This window comes from Solanum lycopersicum, chromosome 9 (genome assembly GCF_036512215.1).
Source record: "Solanum lycopersicum chromosome 9, SLM_r2.1".
NCBI classification, from domain to species: Eukaryota; Viridiplantae; Streptophyta; class Magnoliopsida; order Solanales; family Solanaceae; genus Solanum; species Solanum lycopersicum.
In genome coordinates, this window is record NC_090808.1 from 49,033,462 (window position 1) to 49,051,194 (window position 17,733).

Genomic DNA, 17,733 nt, shown 5'->3' on the forward strand with positions numbered 1-17,733 from the left:
CACTAATTTCTATTGCGATTTACGATATCACGCTTGTGTTCCCTATTTTTATGTATACAATTTTGTTAACTTATTTATCATGAATATATAAAAAGTATGAGTTATTGCCTTTCTAGTATATTCTTTTGTTAAATTGATTTGTAAATGTGCTCAATTGCACGCAGGCAAGGGGAACCACTTACTAGAATCAAAGTGCATTCTACCGTTACAAAAAAGCCAAAGTTGATTTGTTAATACACAAAGTAACTAATCCATATTTTTTCTTTATATAAAAAAGAATTGACACAGTTTTCTGGAAGTTCTCAAATGTTGAGTATATTCATTTATATTAAATGTTTTGCCCACCCTCTTCCATATATCCCATCCCCCTTTGCAAAAGTTTCATTTGCAATTTGAATGCATACTCAATATCACAATCCCTTGAAATAGTGCAAAGACTGTCTGAAATGAATAGGCATTCTAATCATTGATCAGATCTACCCAAGGAATAGACGGACGGCGAAAAGCGGCAAGGGTCTGCCTCACTTCGGGGTGTAGTGCCGCCATTTTGAATTGAGACACTAATTAATACTAAAAACATAAAGTATTTAATTGCAAATATATATATATCCAAAATCTCAACAGTAATAACATATTAACACATATTTCAATTTAAAGTATAGAACTTGAATGACTCAATAATTCATAAGACAACTAACAAACAATATTACAACCCGAAAAGTCTATTCTTCTTAAAGATTATCAAAATCTTGAAGTTCAACATCCATTTCATGATGATTATATTGCTTCCCATCTTCCTCCTCCTCAGATTGTTCATCAGTTAGAGTGTTCGAGTACTACTTGAACTTGTAGATGTAGTTTATACTTCTTTGCCTTGTCAAGTGCCGTTGAACTTGAAGGAATTTCCCTTAGACCATAGATATTCTCGTTAGCTACAATTGTCGCAGCAACAATACCCCAAGTAAGATCACCTTCCTCATATACTAGTTCATCTTCTTGATCTTTGAGGGATCCAACTAACCATTCATTTGACTCATCAATGGTATCACGAGCATCATAGCGACGTTTCAATATTCTGCTGTACTTATTGACTAACTTACACTAAATCGTTGAGACGCGATAGTGCCACCCTATTTCTCTTTTTGGAATTAATTTGTTGTTGTAGATATTAACTATTAGAAACTTATAATAATATAATATGGAAATTAGAATATACAATATTTTTCTTACGTGTTCAAATACTCTAAATTTGCTCGCATCCGAATGAACTACAAACTAGACTTAATACTTTCGTGGCAAACTTTTTCAAGGTTGGAGTTTGGCTACTAAATAGCAAAACCATTTAACTATAAAAAAAAAAAAATTAAAGGTTAATAAGTGTCAAAATGTCAAATCATTTAAGTAATGCTATAGTATAATGAACTAAATTAACTCACTTACTCGGACCTCAAGTCTTTGGCTCTTTGAGCCTGATCACAACCAAACATTCCATCTGCATTTTTGTACCTAGAAAGCTCAACTATAGTAAATTTTGTGTTGTTATCTTGGGGTTCATCTTCTAAACACATGCATGATAACCCGTCCACATATCAAAATGTTTGGTGCAATCGTGGAATCAAGTTATGGCTTGCAACATGCACATGCCAATGGAGTTGGCCCACCTTTCATCAATAATTTCAAACACTTATGTTGTTTCTTAACTCCACCAAAAGCCCGCTCAATAGTTTCCTTGACTCTATCCATTGCTTCATAAATATAGGCCATTGGTGTTTTATTTCCCATCTACCAAACTAAAGAGCACTGTCAACGGACCACAAGCTAAAGTAATATTCACCAAACTATTGATGATCAATTTACCTTTTTGTGCCATCCATTTGTCCATCATAATGGAACATCCAAACTTTCTCCATTGCACGCTATGCTCATCAATAGTTTTGTCCACTTACTTCACATCTTTTTAAGGTGAGTAACTCTAATTTCATGGAAGGTAAGAGGCTTCATTCTGGGGCCATGTTGTCCTACTTCCTGAATGAATTCATCAAATGATTTGTAAGTAACACAATTAAAAGGGAGATCCGCATCGTACATACGTTATGCAAAAGCACTTACCACGCGCTCCCTTAGAATTTTCTAGGTTTGATCAAATTCTACTCCCTTTTAAAAGCCTCCTTTTGTTGTGATTTTTCTGAAAATAGAGATTGAGAGCACATTTCGTCACGTTCTGCTCTGTGGATGATGCACTTACACTAGAAGACATCTTTTGAGTTTTCGAGGGAGGCATCATTTCACCATATTTATCCAAATCATCATCATCATCAATATTAACCACATTTTCTTCTTGGTCTGATATTTCGGATAACTTGCGATTTCAGTTTCCACATATGCCCTTATTTTTCTGTAACTTCTGTCCGACAACCATTGTTTTACCTTTCTGTTTCCACCCATCAAAAGTGCTTGTGTCGAGTAATACCACCATTATAAGTAACTTTACAGAACATACATATAACTGAATTTTTGTTGGTCATTTCATACCATAATTCCATCGAATGTCCTTTTTTTGGCTTAGATCATACGTCATTGAAATAACTATTTATGGACAAAGAAATACTATATTGTTTAGTATAAAACTAAATTGAGTAGGGAAGCCATAAATACAGAAGGATTAGTCTTTTTTGTTTTTCTTTTTAAAAAGTACAGGCAGATTGCAATAGTCAGTAGCTCCAGAAATTAAAAGCTAGAGCATAAAAGACATAGGCTCTGCACACTGCACACAGCTGTGCTGACTGCATATTGAAGATGAAGAATAGAAGAAGAAAAAGAAAAAAAAGGGTGCTGAAAATGTACCTGCTGAGGTCACAAAGCAGAGGAGAAAGAAGAACTGAAGAAGAGAGAAGAAGAAGTACCTGCTGGAGAAGAGTGTCGGGAAGCTGAGAAGAGGCGAAGCTTGCAGACTGCGAACGAAAGAAAAAAGGGAGTTGATTTGTGCGTTTGTCAAAACTCCAAATAAACTCTAGTATTGCTTTTTAATTATTAAATCAGGCCTTTTTTTTAATTTATAGAAAAGGTGAGGCCTTTAGCGCTTCGCCTCGCCTCTCGCAAGTCGCCAATGCCTCGCTTTGCCAGTAATAGGCGCATGGGTTGCGCCTCGCCTCACCTCACTATTCGCCAAAGGCGATCTCCTTTGAGGAACCTGAGTGCTATATGGAGTAGTCTGCAAGGGTAAATATTTCACAATGGTTAAGGGGAAAGTAGGGAAACTCTTCCATAGACGAGTTTGATGAAGCAGTCTATCATTCTTCGTGTTGTTGAAGTCGTAGAATTGTACGTGATTAGGGTTTCTGAAGTTGCATCTTTAGAACATTGTTTATAAAATAAATAAAATAAAATAAAGAATATATTGAAAGGGAAAATTAGGTAGATCATATTTTTTCATTAATGATAAGTTAAAATAATTGTTACAAAAAGGATCAGGGGGAGCCGGGAGGTAAACATAATATTGTAAACCACATAGGACGTTGATGTTGGAAGTTAAATCTTAGGTGAGGTTTCTGAAAATTTCCCTTAATGATGTTGTAACTTAATAATGAACTTTTATGCAAAGTCTTCCTTATGCATCACTTGTCCTATTCCCATTGATTCTATTGTCACTGTTCTTGCCACCAGGGTTCTTCCCCTCTTGGAAATCAACATTTCCTTGATCTACTTCTTTTTCTAATGGTTTAGTTCTCTTCCCCAACAAATATTGGAGAATATCATCTTGATACAAGGCTTTACAAAAAACCCATCTTTCTCACCTTTCAATTACTCATGTAAAAATGCCTCTATATATTTTGTACTAGAAACATAACAGTACATTTATATCTTACTTCTCTTGGATCTTCGTACAGAGAAATGAGTATAAGTCAATTATTGTCCCTCACAAACATCACATTTGTCTTGGGTAAGAAAATGAACCTTGGGCCTAAAGCTACCCCATAAGCTAGTTCATGTGGTGAAGATTACCAAAAATCATACAAGGAGATAATTAACTATCCCCTTAACTAATATGGGATACTCTTAACACCATAGCTGGACACTTGGAGTGCAGACAACACAAATTAGAGGCCTAACATTTGGAAAACCAAGAATATGAATGAGCCTAGTTCTAACGCCATGTTAAGAGTAAGTCTTGGACCTTACTCAATCCCAACAGTTAGTCGAAGGTGTGGATGGCCCAAGAATATAAGGGAAGGCTAACTCAATTCTTTCAACCAATGTAGGATACTGCAACGTTTGGTGGTACTGGTGTTAGTTTTAGAGGAACAATTTGAACTTATTGGGTACTTGGTGCCTTCAATCAATACTTGTATCGAATCACTCCACCTACCAAGCTTGAGAAGATGAAGAAATTACTTAAATACTTTTTTATCTTTTTGGAGATTTGCGCCCTAGTCTCCATGATTTTCATCTCATGTTTCCATTTGATTGCCATATGATTTTAAGTTTTTAAAAGGTAAATGGAAATGAACGGGGAGATAATGTAGAACAATAATAACTTCAGTTTCTTATATATAAGTTTCTCCAAGGTAATGCCCGTGTTTGTGTTATATTTTTAATGTGAACTCTTTTCCTAAAGTTAATACTGCACATTATTTTAATACTAGATATTGGAGCCCTTGCTAGCACAGGCCCAATATATATATATATATATACACACACACACACGTTGATTTATTGTTTAGTTTGATAAAATATAGAGAGTTGATAGAATTATAATATAATTTTTACATATGTAAATTATTCATTATTGTAATTTGCAGTGCTTTTTCATGATTTTTAAATAATCTATTTTACTTCTTTTCTTTCAATTTATGTGACAGAAATAGAAGTTCGAGAGTCGAGTCAAATTTGTTTATGTGTCTTCAAATATTTGAAGTTGTTAATTATGGTGATTAATAGTACCTTTTCACGTCATTTTTTTAGAACAATTGTTAGTCTTTGGAAATAAATTCCCATTTTTTAGAAAAAGCAAAAGGAATATCAAGGAAGTCTTATTTGAAGACGAAAATAAATTTTGACAATTTTTACGATAAATATTTCAAATATAATTTATGTTAGAATACATTTTTATCATAACATGAAGTATAATATACATTTCACAATTTATGTATTTTTTTAAAAAATATTTTTTTGTTTTAATGGATGTGACATAAATAAAATTTGGAGAGTTCATTAATTTTTATTTTGAGATATATAAAGTTATTAATTATTATAATTTTTATAATATTTTTTACGTTATTTTCTTATATGTCTTCTAAACTTGTAAGTTGATTATTATGATTTCTAGCGCTTCTTATGTCATTTTCAAGAATATATATTACCTGTTTTGTTTAATTTATGTAGCGTTGATGATATTTTGAGGGTCAATCAAATTTTTTGTATAATTTTTAAATATTTGAGTTGTTAATTGTTTTGATATTTGTTACTCCTATTTCATGTTATATTGTTAATTATTGTGATTTATATTGTGTTATGAAATTTCAAATAATATATTCTATTTTCTTTATTCTAATTTATGTAGTACTAATAAAAGTTTTACAATGCATTATATTTTTAGACCTTTTAAATATATTTTGAGTTTTTAATTATTATTATAAGTAATAATTTTTCATGTAATAGTGCACACTGCAATAAAAATCTAATTTGTCTTTTCAAATAACCTTTCTTAGAATATACGTGATTGTCAATTAAAGAAAAATATTAAAGACAGAAGGCAAGCAAAAGCTACATGACTGTGATGGGCAATTTTGCCATTACATCTCAAAAGTATGCCATAAATAGACAATATTAGTATTTGCTAGATCAATGATATGCTTCCATGTTTTTTGAAATTACCAAATTATCCTCTAAAGTTGCCAGGCAGGCATGTTGACCTCCTGCCTGGTTAAGCTGCTTAACTCCCTTTTATTATATTAGAGAATATTATAAGCAGGGATTGTACTAGAGTTAACATATCCAACATTACATGTCAGTAGGAGTTGATTTCTATAATGAGGAATAATTCTTAAAGGAAGAGCTTTGAGATAGCAAAATGAAATTCTTGATTCTGATGCTTCAGATTTTCCTTCCAACAATGTTTGTTGTCTCTACAAAAAAGTTGCCGGTTCAGACATGTGATGAGTAGGTGTGTGGTGCGCAGATGCCCCAGTAAGGATGTGTGAGAAATTGTCTATAGCAGGTTTTAGTAGGGGTAGAGGTAGGCCGGATATAAATTGGGGAGATGTGATTAGACGTGACAGCTTCAGCTTACTGTGGACATGACAGTAGATAGGAATGTATGGAGGTCAAGGATTAAGGATAGTTGCAGGTAGTAGAGCGTGGTCATATTTTTATGTGAAGGGGGTCAGTCTCCTCTTATCCTTATTATTATATTTGTTAGTAGTCAGATCGTATCATATTCTTCATTTTCACTACGTACTGCTTCATTTGCTTTGTATCTTGCTATTTTATTGTTGATATTTTTCTTTTAATCTTGTTTTGATCAAACTTCTTTTAAGCCAAGGGTCTATAGGAAACACCCTCTCTCTACCTATAAAGGTTGGGGTAAGGTCTGCATATATCACACCCCACCCAGACCCCACTTGTGGGGTTATATTGCATACATATTTGTATGCATAAAAGTAGTTCATGAAGTTTCAAATCCTAAGAAAGAAAAGCACTCGGTAATTTCGTGCCATTTACGTAAGTTTTGGTGGACAATTACTTGGTACCCTTACTAGTAGGAGGTAGCAGGTACCCAATGCAATAATTGAGATGCCTGGAAGTTGGCATGGCCACCACCATTTCTACAAAAAGGACAAGAGAGTTTCTTGAACTTCCTTTACTTTTCCATGTGAACATAAGCTACCTAATATGATCTTTTGGATTTGTAGAACATAAAAGTCAATGGACAAATTAGATAGCTAAATAGTATGTAACTGAAACAACATTGGACTGATACAACTTGAAATTCTAGATATTTTACCGCTTAAATCAAGATTTTATGACGCTAGTGAATTAAACCAACACAGTCAGCTTTCTTAGTTCCCATGGTGTCTGGAGTTGAGTTGGCTAGTTGAAGGTTATACATTACATCACACATGTTATTTTATATGTATAAGTGAAATTTTCTTTGTCAGCTACGGTTTGGAATTGCATAACAATAGTTCAATCGCTGAAGTAGTCTTGTTATTTGAGCCCCCTGTTCAATTTTCTTATTTTTATAGTGTTGATTATTCTTCTTTATGTATGAAATTCATGCAAAACGTCTTCCTAATGTTAAGCTTGTGGGGAAAAAATTCATCACTTCGTAATTGCAGGATGATCAAATCAAACGGTCTCAAGCTAAATTGGTTAATACAATTGAGAAGAGGTCCCTTTTACCAAGACTTGTCTTTCTCTCGATTCAATGTGCATCATCATCTGTCAAGGGAAATGTTGAAGCAAATGGTTCTGTGTTTGATCCTAAGCTATCATCGGAGCTGAGATTGTTACTCGAGCGGTATGCCAATATCTTGGGATTATCCTTCCAGGATGCTGTAGGGATGGCTTTTGATATTTCGAGTGGTCTTAAGGATGCAGAGGTAAATTCTTTTGTGTCATACTCTGAGAAACTGAGGATGTTTCCAAAGCTATTATTTTTTTGTTTGTTAAAGTACTTTTTGTTCTTTGTTTCTTGCTTCAATTATGATAATAGAAGCATACTTGTGGAGTCATTATCATGAATTTTGTTGTTATTTGTTATCTCTTCACATCATTGTAATGGTTGGGATAGTCTTCAAGGAGAATTAGAATTCCTAACTGTACAAGTTCAACATAGAAATGGGTCATTCACCGAAGAAACAGACGAGGTGCATTACTGCATTCCTCAGATTGAAATTTCAGAACTTACATCTACTGAGATTTCAAAGAGGCTTGGTCTCGAATAAACTTTTTATTTGTTTGGTGTTCAACATTAACTTTTAGTAATAATACGGTCGTTTCCGAATGCATAAAAGCTAGAGGTTTAGTTCCATACAACGTTTTGAACATTTCTGTTTTTTTCAGTTTTTCCCTACATTCTGAGGTAGATACTAGAATGATTATTTGCATTATGCTTGATTGGGGATGGAGTAACCCAGAAATTTCCAGCTGTTTTGAAGTATCTCTATGGTGCATGTTCTTGGGAGCATGAGAGTAAAAACTGAAGAGACTATAATACTTCTTAAAGCTGATACATACATCAGTCATCACTATAAATAGACAATGAAAAGGTTAAAGGCTATGATAATCAAGTATGAAAACACAGCCTAGATATATAGCATATTGAAACTGATTTCAGTGTAGGCAAAAATATACAATGGGGCCTGACCATATATCACAGTAGCACTTCTTGTGGATAATTATGTTACTCAGATGGTCACACTTATGAGAGGGGAGAAACTTTCTGTTGATGTAAAGTTGGTTGATTTTGGTTAGTATGCTGTTTATAATTTAAAGCTGCAAAAAATGCATGGAAAGTTGCATATTGTTCCAGTTGGACAGTTGGAATACAACAGAAGAGAAAAGAATTGCTTATATCAGTTGTAAAAGAATAATCACGTTGTGTTGAAGGATTAGCATTGATTCTTTGATGCAGCTCGCAACTATCTTAGGCATAAAGAATGATATTTCTAGGTCATTTCGTCCCAGACTTTCCTTATTTACTATCTGGTATCAACTGTTAAACTGTAAGTTTTTGTGATAGACTAAATTTTTGTATGTTTGGTCACCTTCATTACAGGCATGGAGCTGCAATCTGATTGATTGGATGAACTTTTTTGTATTTTTAAATGCTTGGAATCTTTATTCTCATGAAGTAGATAGAGATTCAAATAAGCATGGTACTACATGGCTTGTGAATTTGATTCTGAAGAAGTGTATCCTGGATAAAGTGAGATCAATGGGAGCACCAGAGTCATCACCCGGATGTGATCTTCCTCATTTGGTGCTATTGGTAACTGAACCTTTAGCTTGGCATATTATGGTGATTCAGTGTTGTGCCAGGTCATTATTGCCTTCAGGAAAGAGAAAAAAGAAAGGTGGACCTTCGGAGCAGTGTAACATTGAGTTGTGTCAAGAAGTACAGGATTCAATCCGTTGTGTATGTGAGACTATAGAGCTGGTTAGAGATTGGCTAAATAAACAAATGAGCAAGTCAGACAATGACAAATTGGAAAGTATACTTTCATCACTCAAAAGAGATGGAGAGTTAGGACCCTGGAAGGTCTACCGCGTTATTGAAACTTTAACCTCGTCTTCAACAATTGATAAAGGTCTTGGTGATGTGATCACTGGAGCATTGCAGTCTTGGAGTCCTGTTGATATTACTAGAAAAATCATTACTAGTCAGCGAACTTCTTTATCTAATTTCCTTAGAATTTGTGATTCAAAAATCAAATCAGTGAAGGAACTGAAAGCTCAATTATAGCTGGCTGGGGAAATATTTGATTTTTTTGTGGAGGGGAGTTCCAAGTGATTTTCTTGTTTTTAATTTCTAGCTATTGTCTTTTCCCTAGTAGACTCATCTAACGTTGCTCCAAATTTTCATTTCATCTTTCAATTTTATGTACAATAAACATGAAATTCATTTCCCGAGTATCTTATTTGTTTAGCCGAAATGTAATGTTTGCTTTTTGTACAAAGGATTTGACTGGCTGCTGGTTGATTTTGGTGCAAAAATATAAAAGAGGATGGAAGGATAGATGATTGATTCATGTCACTCTACAAAGAGAGAGTACTCATATAATTTCCTAGCATTGTTGTTAGTCGTTAAACCACCCAATGACCTCGGTGGAAGTTATCAAACATTTCAAATCTTTTTCTCAGATTTAAATAATTTTCAGATTAATTTTTAGTTTTTAACTGTAAGGAAAAACACTTGCCTAAAAACAGAAAGTGGAAAAGATTTTTCAAAATTCTTCTTCAACATCACACCTCAAGGGTCCACTCTAACTCAAGAAAAATCACCCCTAGTCTGGCTTGCTTGATCATAAAGGTACAAAATTAGGAAATTGTTCATTAACAGGGATTTGGTGCTACCAACAATCATGTACTAAGTTGAGATTTAAAGGATATAGTTTACTTCAAACTTTGATAGATAAACAAATTAATTTGGCTTTCAAATGCTTCAAAAGGACTTAGGGTGATATTCTCTTAGTTGGGCTGAATGTCTTTAGGAGACTAACAGATTCGATTATTTCGTGCATTGAACACACTTGAATGAATGGTTAGTATAAGATTTATTGGTGTTTGGCCTCTCTATTGTTATAAACAATGTAGTTATTTAATCTTAGTACAAACTCCGAATTCTCTTATAGTAGTTACTTTCTTGAATCTCAAAAGCAAATTATAAGAAGATTCTAGTACGCTCACTATGAGATTAAGCCTCAACCTAGTTGGGTTACTGTATTTTGCATTGACTTCTTTAACCTCGTGAAATGGAGTAGTTTGGACGATGATAAACTGTAGTTTAGAATACTTTTGATGCTTTAAACTTGAAGTTTTGTGAGCGTCTTAATTATTTTTAGTATAATGGTCTTTTGCTTGGATTTTGTTGGAAGACATAGTTTGGAGAATTTGGGACTGAAAAGTTGCAGCAACAATTACTTTTAGTGTTTTGAGGACTCGATCCATGATGTCACGATCGGAAGCACCCCCTAGAAGTAACATGACGTACTTGACCTCTCGGAGGTCTTATACAAGCCATAGTTATCATTCATCGCATTGTCTTAGGTAAATTAACGAAAAACTTACAAATTTTGATTGCACATCATATGCTAGAAACATCACTTCATATATATATATATATATATATATATATATATATATATATATATATATATATATATATACACACACACACACACATATATATGTATATACACATATATATATGTATATACACACACACACACACACACATATATATATATACACATATGTATATATGTATATACACACACACACACATATATATATACATATATATATATATATATGTATGTATGTATGTATGTATGTATGTACATATATGTATATATATATGTACATACATACATACATACATATATATATATATATATATATATTAAAAGTCATTATACAAAATTAGACTCTAAGTCTCTTTTGCCATCTTAGACTCAACATCAATATAGTAGAATAGGGATACGACCCTTTAACAACATAACCTAATATTTTAAGCTATTACAATACATTGAATATAAACTTGACATAGGAAATTCTTGTAACATAATGACCCCTTTCTTGAGCTTGGGAAACACATTTTAGAGCCCTTCACTTTAGAGACATTATTTAAGCATCCATAACCTACACTTTGTGTAAAAAGGTAAGGAGAATGGTATTAGTACAAGAATGCACTAAGTATGACAACCATGCAAAAACATGCATCTAAAAGGGGTGTTTGCTTTGAAACCATGCATTATGCCTTTTTATGAAAACATCATAAAACTAGATACCATAAGCATTATACAATTCACATACTTCATTTAGGAATATACAATAGTCATAATATCACTTAAAATCATACATTGCAATTAAGACACATTTAGGAGCATTTTACAGTAACATCCATGACATATGAGTTTAATTTAATGGCAATTTACACTGAGCACCGATAGACTAGATATGAGCGGTGATACTTTCTTTCGGCAAAGGTGAATGTTCACGTAAATCTCATGAGATGAGACTGTCCAGCATGCCGGGTATGGGTCTCCTTATACCTCTTACTCATCGAACCTATACTGCCAATATAAGGTTGTGGCGGGGTACAATTCCCATGTACGCTAGCATGTTTTAGTTGACTTTGGCCGGTGATTCCATATCTCTTAGGTATGGCGGAGACACTGAATTTCATGATGCTCATATGATCTATAACAATTAAAGTTAATGTTCCCCATGAATGAATGAGGCCATCCTCAAATGGTGCACATAATAAAATGAATGATATCAAAGGGTTAGGATAGGATAATTAAGAGGTGAGATAGACTCAAGTAATGACACTAGGTCATTCTTGATCATTGCACATCAAACCCGATGAAAGTAATAAACTACATCGTAGGTATAGCTGGTGTTCAAACTAGACTATGAATGAAATGAAATGAAGTACGTATGAACGAATGAAGCAGACTCCGTGTTTGCTAAAAAAGGCTCCCTAGTAGAGGTCCCATATATTGAGCCCTCATTTTCGGGAAGTCTTGCTATCATGTCCATGATTCCAAGGTCTCATGGCATATGAACGAATAATATAAAAAATGTTATTTGCTATATGCAATACGTTATGTGTTATGTGCTAGATGTTATGTGTTGTGTGCAATATGATAAGTATGATGATGCATGTTACTCTTATGGCATGACTTTCCTAATCCAAATTTTGAAAGTTCTCTCACTCCTAATCAAAATTTGGAAATCTCACAAATTTTGCTAATCCAAATTTGGCAAGTCCACTGACTTGACATTCCATAATCATGTTGTTAGGAAAGAACTATTCTTATTCATGAATGTCCTTTATGTGTTCTTGCATATATCCACACTTAGTACATGTGTGCACTAACCCTATACAACTCTACAACTTTAGGTGCAGGCACAGGTGAAAACTAGACAAATAGGTTGACGCTGAAACTATCCGGATGCGAACCATTCATATGGACTTGGTAGGCCTGCATGCTTTCGAGGAATCTTGCCCATTATATTCTACCTTAGTATATGATTGAGCTAGTATGTTCCACTAGCGTTTCTTTCCATTTTGTTCAGACATTTAATTGGTGCTATTTTTGCAAGTATACATTTTATGCTATATTAAACGATTTCTTTCATTTGATGATCTTAATGTTAGATGGTTGATGGTCAACAATTATGAATCTAATAGAATGATTATTATATATGTTAAGAAACAAAAAATTTCAATTTTTCCGCTAAAATTAACCTAGACGATGTAAGAATGACGTAAGTAGGCTTGTTTGCGACATCCGAGAGGTCAATGACACCGGTCTTATCTGGGGTCTAGACTCCGATCGTGACAGTTATATTTCGCAAGAAAGGGAAACTGAGTCCTCTTTATGTGGGTCCCTATGAAATCTTTCAAACGGTTTGTAAGGTTGCCTATGAATTAAAACTTCCTATTGAATTTTCTTCTATTCATTCAGTTTTCCATGTTTCTATGTTGAAAAAGTTTATCGGTGATCCCGAGTCCATTCTTCCTATTGAGGGTATCAGTGTAAAGGATAACCTCTCGTATAAGAAAGTTCCGGTTGCAATTCTTGATAGATAAGTCAAGAAGGTGAGGAATAAAAATGTGGTTATCGTAAAGGTGTTATGTAAAAATCATCTAGTTAAGGGTACAACATAGGATGTCGAGGCCGACATGAAGTCCCGTTGCCTTCATCTTTTTGAGAATTAAGTTTACCTCATCTTTTTGGGAATTAAGATTAGTCAATTTTTTAATAATATACATATGACTAAAAATTTAAGTTTCTTGATTTTTGGGTGAAGTTTTGCACAATATGCATTTTCGTAAGAACATACAGTGAAATTACAGTAGTATTGCTCTTAAAAACTTGAATTTTTGTTTTTTCTTGTTTTGAGTTATGTTGTTCTTTTTGATGTGTTGAGTCTTCATGAAATGATATGTAGCATATTTTTAAGTTGAACTTTGTGCTAATTGACTCATGTAATGTATGTTGAGCTTATAAGTGTTGTGAGAAGGAAATGCCTCATGATTAAGTGTTTTGAGCCTTATGTGTGGTAATATGAGTTTTGATATTTTCCTTGTTGAAATGACATGATTTATGTTGATTTGATATTTATGACTCGTTGGGCCTCTAGTCTTGAGTCTATTCCGTCCTTTAAAAGAATTTTAGTGTCATTCGGGGACGAATGTTCCTGGGGGGATAATGTAACACCTTGAAAAGCCAAGACTCATTGTAAATCCTACTATACATTTCATATAGTCTAAACACTGTTTCTAAGTTCATTTTTAATTAATATAGGTCGTTTAAGAGGTCTAAGAACCAAAACATCTTGGAAGTTGGTTCAAACGGATGTTAGTGTGCCTTAGCCGTTTTGACTAACTTTTAGGAGTCACCAATGTACAAAAATTGGTGGAAATGTAGATAATAGTCGTTTGAGTTGTTCCATGGTTGAAACGTCCGCGTACGACTTCCTAATGACCAACTAAGGGCCGGTGATTAGAACCCCAGTAGTGTGATGCAACACTACCTGATAGTGTGCATCGACAGGACAGAAGATGGACCATGTGTGGATCGACAAGGCGTTGATGCCACTATCGTCACACACTTAGGCTAGTGGAAAAAGTCCCTTCACCTACTCAATCTCTAGACTCATCGACAAATTTAAGTGGTGCAGGCTACAATCCGTTTGTGGATTGACGGGGCGTCGATACAACCGTCGTCCCACACTTAGAAAAATTGGAGGAAGTCCTCGCCTTCAAATTCTCTAACTGAGATGGTGGAGTGTAGGACGGAGGGGAAGGTCGTCTATCGACTCACAGCCAGACTGGCGATCGGTGTTTTGTTTGTAAGGGTAAAGTTTCACTATTAAATTTTTTAAATGATTTCATTTAATTAAGTAAATCGTTTAGGGGTTAGTTGTGGATTGAAGGGAGACTAGTTAAGTTAATTAAGTCCCACTATGAATACCCTCAACCCTCATTATCTTAAGGACAACTCTCAAAATAAACTCTCTTCTTTCTCTCTTGTTTCTCTCTTTACATGATCTCACCATTTAAGGCTAGCAATGACTAGGGTTTTGGAGATGGAAAGGGATGAATTCACTATCAAATTGTTGACAAACAGTAAGATATGTGCTCTATTCACCTTTGAGATTCTTTCCTTAAAGGGTTCCTTCAAAATAGCTTTCAAAAAGTTGAGTTTTCTTATGAGTTTCATTCAATAACGAAATTGAAATTATGGATTGATATGTTAATGAGTTATTAGGGTTATATTGAGTATATTAACATGTAATTCAACTTGTTTATGGTTATGGTTGATGGTTTTGTCTATGTTTAAGAATATGATTCTCTATCCCTAACCCAAGGTAGTGATCTTGACCTATATTGTATTGTGATCAATCAAATGAGTTGGTTGTTTTGATTACTATACTACGGTGTTATTATGATCAGATTAAGATGAATTATAGGACTATCATGATAGTTCTTGAGATGTTATTTAGGATATGAATTATAATGTTAAATTAGCCTATGTACCTTGTCTCAAGTTTTGATCTAAAGATGAATTGTGTTATAGATATACAATTGGCCTTGTTGTTCTATGGGTTATCAATTTGTGATGATGTTACTCCCTAAGTTGGGTTGAGTTATGTGTTGTTGGTAAGACCTTGATGATAGACTATGAGGAATACTTGGTACGTCTTAAAATCTCTTTCTTTACTTAGAATTGTGATTAATTGTTGTTTAGTAATGATATTACATTGGAGTATGCTTTATAATAGGATTATGGAGTGGCATGATGTTGAATTGAAATGTCTTGACTATGTTGTGAGGTTGATTAAGGTGTATGTTCTATAAGGATAGTGAAAACTATGAATGAGCCATAATAAGATATGAAATGCTAATGTGTTAATCTCACTTCTATGAATTGTGATTAAAGGACTTATACTCATACAATATTTATTGAGCTATTTATGATGATGATTATACAAAGGGTAGACCCTATGGCCTAAATTAATCTATGATTGATAATTCAAGGCTTAAAGACGTTTAAAAAAGGGACTCTAGCTTAGCACTGAGCGAACTAGATAGAGGAGTGTCCTTTCCCACATAGTGAAGGTAGGAACACTACATTACTCTTGAGAGTGGAGTCTATAATGCATGGATCATAAAAAGGGTCCCAAGTAAATCTCCTAGTTCTTTAACTATATTGCTCCCATAGAAATACGAGCTAGTGGCTCCACATAGTTTCTATGCTTCATGTTTTGGTGCTAGCTTTGTAAGTAGTCCACCTTCTTTCGGTGTAGGGTTTTATGAGACCGAATTGCACACTAACTCATGTGGTCTATGTCAGTTAGGGAAAGATGTTCCCAAAAGGTAAAACGAATTAAAGGACTTGAACTCTAACTTGAATAACCTAATGGGTCTATCTTAGTATAGGTAGGGGTATAAGACTCTACCTAGACATTGCAGTAGTTTGCCTTGAGGGGGAGTCTTAGGAGGAGTTTCTTATATATGTTTATGTTATGATAATATATGATGTATATATATAATGACCATGGAACATTGTTGATACTCTATGTTTATTAGTTCATTTGTGAATATGCCATGGATTATAATGATAATATATGATGTAACGCAAGTCTAAATGCCATGATATGTAAAGTTGGACATTAGTCATGTTTTCTTATTGAGGAGACTTGATTGAGTAAGGTTATGGGGATTTGTTTGGTCATTGCACTTGCTGACTTGATAAGGACTTATGAGTAGTTGTATTGCTTATTATGATATGTTTAACTGTTATTCATTCTTTAGATATTATTCTTAATGTTAGGGTTGTAGTAAATCATGGTTTCAATTATGTTGGGGATAAGTATTACTTGTATGATTGTAAGCATGTTGGTTGAAAGATATGACTTACTTGAAAAGAGCAAACTTCCTCGATCAATCTTCATCAATTAGTATGTTATGGGATGTCTTTCACCTTTTATTCCTCTTTTCTAAATGGGTTCCATCAAATTGATTCAAAAAACAAGGTTTTCAAGTGGGACTTTTCCAATCTCGAAATTTATGTTATGAAGTACTTTGTTTATTATTTATTGTGTATATTATTAATATATTAACATGTAATTTAACTCAATTATGTTATATCTTGATAAATTTGTCTAGTTTGTAGAATATGACCTTTACCCTTCAACCCTAGGTTGTGATCTTGATATGAATCGAGTAATATTGGTAGAATTGAATTGGATATTGGGTTAATTACTTTCCTATCATGTTGTGTTATCAATAATGACTAAATTAGGATTAATTATAGTCCTATCATGATTATTCTTGAGAAGTTGATCTAGGTTATGAAGTATGTTGTGAATTGACCTACGTATCTTATCTTAAGCTATCAACTAGTGATAAATTGTGATATATTGATTCATTTGGATTTTTCATAACATTGGTTATGGTTATATGTTGATAAGAAACATCAATGGTATTAATTAAAGATTGATGGTAACACCTTGATGTTTAATTATGGAGGAGACTTAGTATGTCTTTTGATCCATATTCTTTACTTCAATTATGGTTAATTATATTTAAGTAATGATGTTTTATTGTAGTATGCCTTGTATTAAGATTTATAGGGTTGGTATGATGTTGAATTGAAATGTGTTGATTATGTTTTGTTAGGTATTCATTTTATTTAAATGTTATAAGGATGGTGATGATTTACCAATGTGCCTTATCATTATATGAAAATGTTATTGCCCTAACCTCACCTATATGAATTGTAGTGAAAGGAAAATACTTATGCAATTATTATTGAGCTATGATGATGATGATGTTTATACAAGGGTTAGAGCCTATGACCTACATTAAATTATAATGATTAATAAAGACATTTCAAAAAGGGACTTAGCTTAGCATCGAGTGAACTTTACAATAGGAGGTATTGACTTTCCTTAGAGGAAGATTCACCCTATAGTTCCGAAAGAGGTGTT

The 17,733-nt window shown here is 33.6% G+C and overlaps 1 protein-coding gene across 1 annotated transcript in view; it reads left to right on the top strand.

Moving 5' to 3' along the window:
- The window catches only part of LOC101266665 (N-terminal acetyltransferase B complex auxiliary subunit NAA25), a 48,385-nt gene extending 38,705 nt beyond the window's left edge, over nucleotides 1-9,680 (top strand). The window contains exons 17-18 of the mRNA XM_004247002.5: nucleotides 7,338-7,601; nucleotides 8,780-9,680. Of these exons, the coding sequence (XP_004247050.1) occupies nucleotides 7,338-7,601; nucleotides 8,780-9,466 (951 nt within the window). The 3' untranslated portion in view covers nucleotides 9,467-9,680. The remainder of the gene's footprint in view (nucleotides 1-7,337; nucleotides 7,602-8,779) is intronic.
- The last annotated feature ends 8,053 nt before the right edge of the window (nucleotides 9,681-17,733 follow it).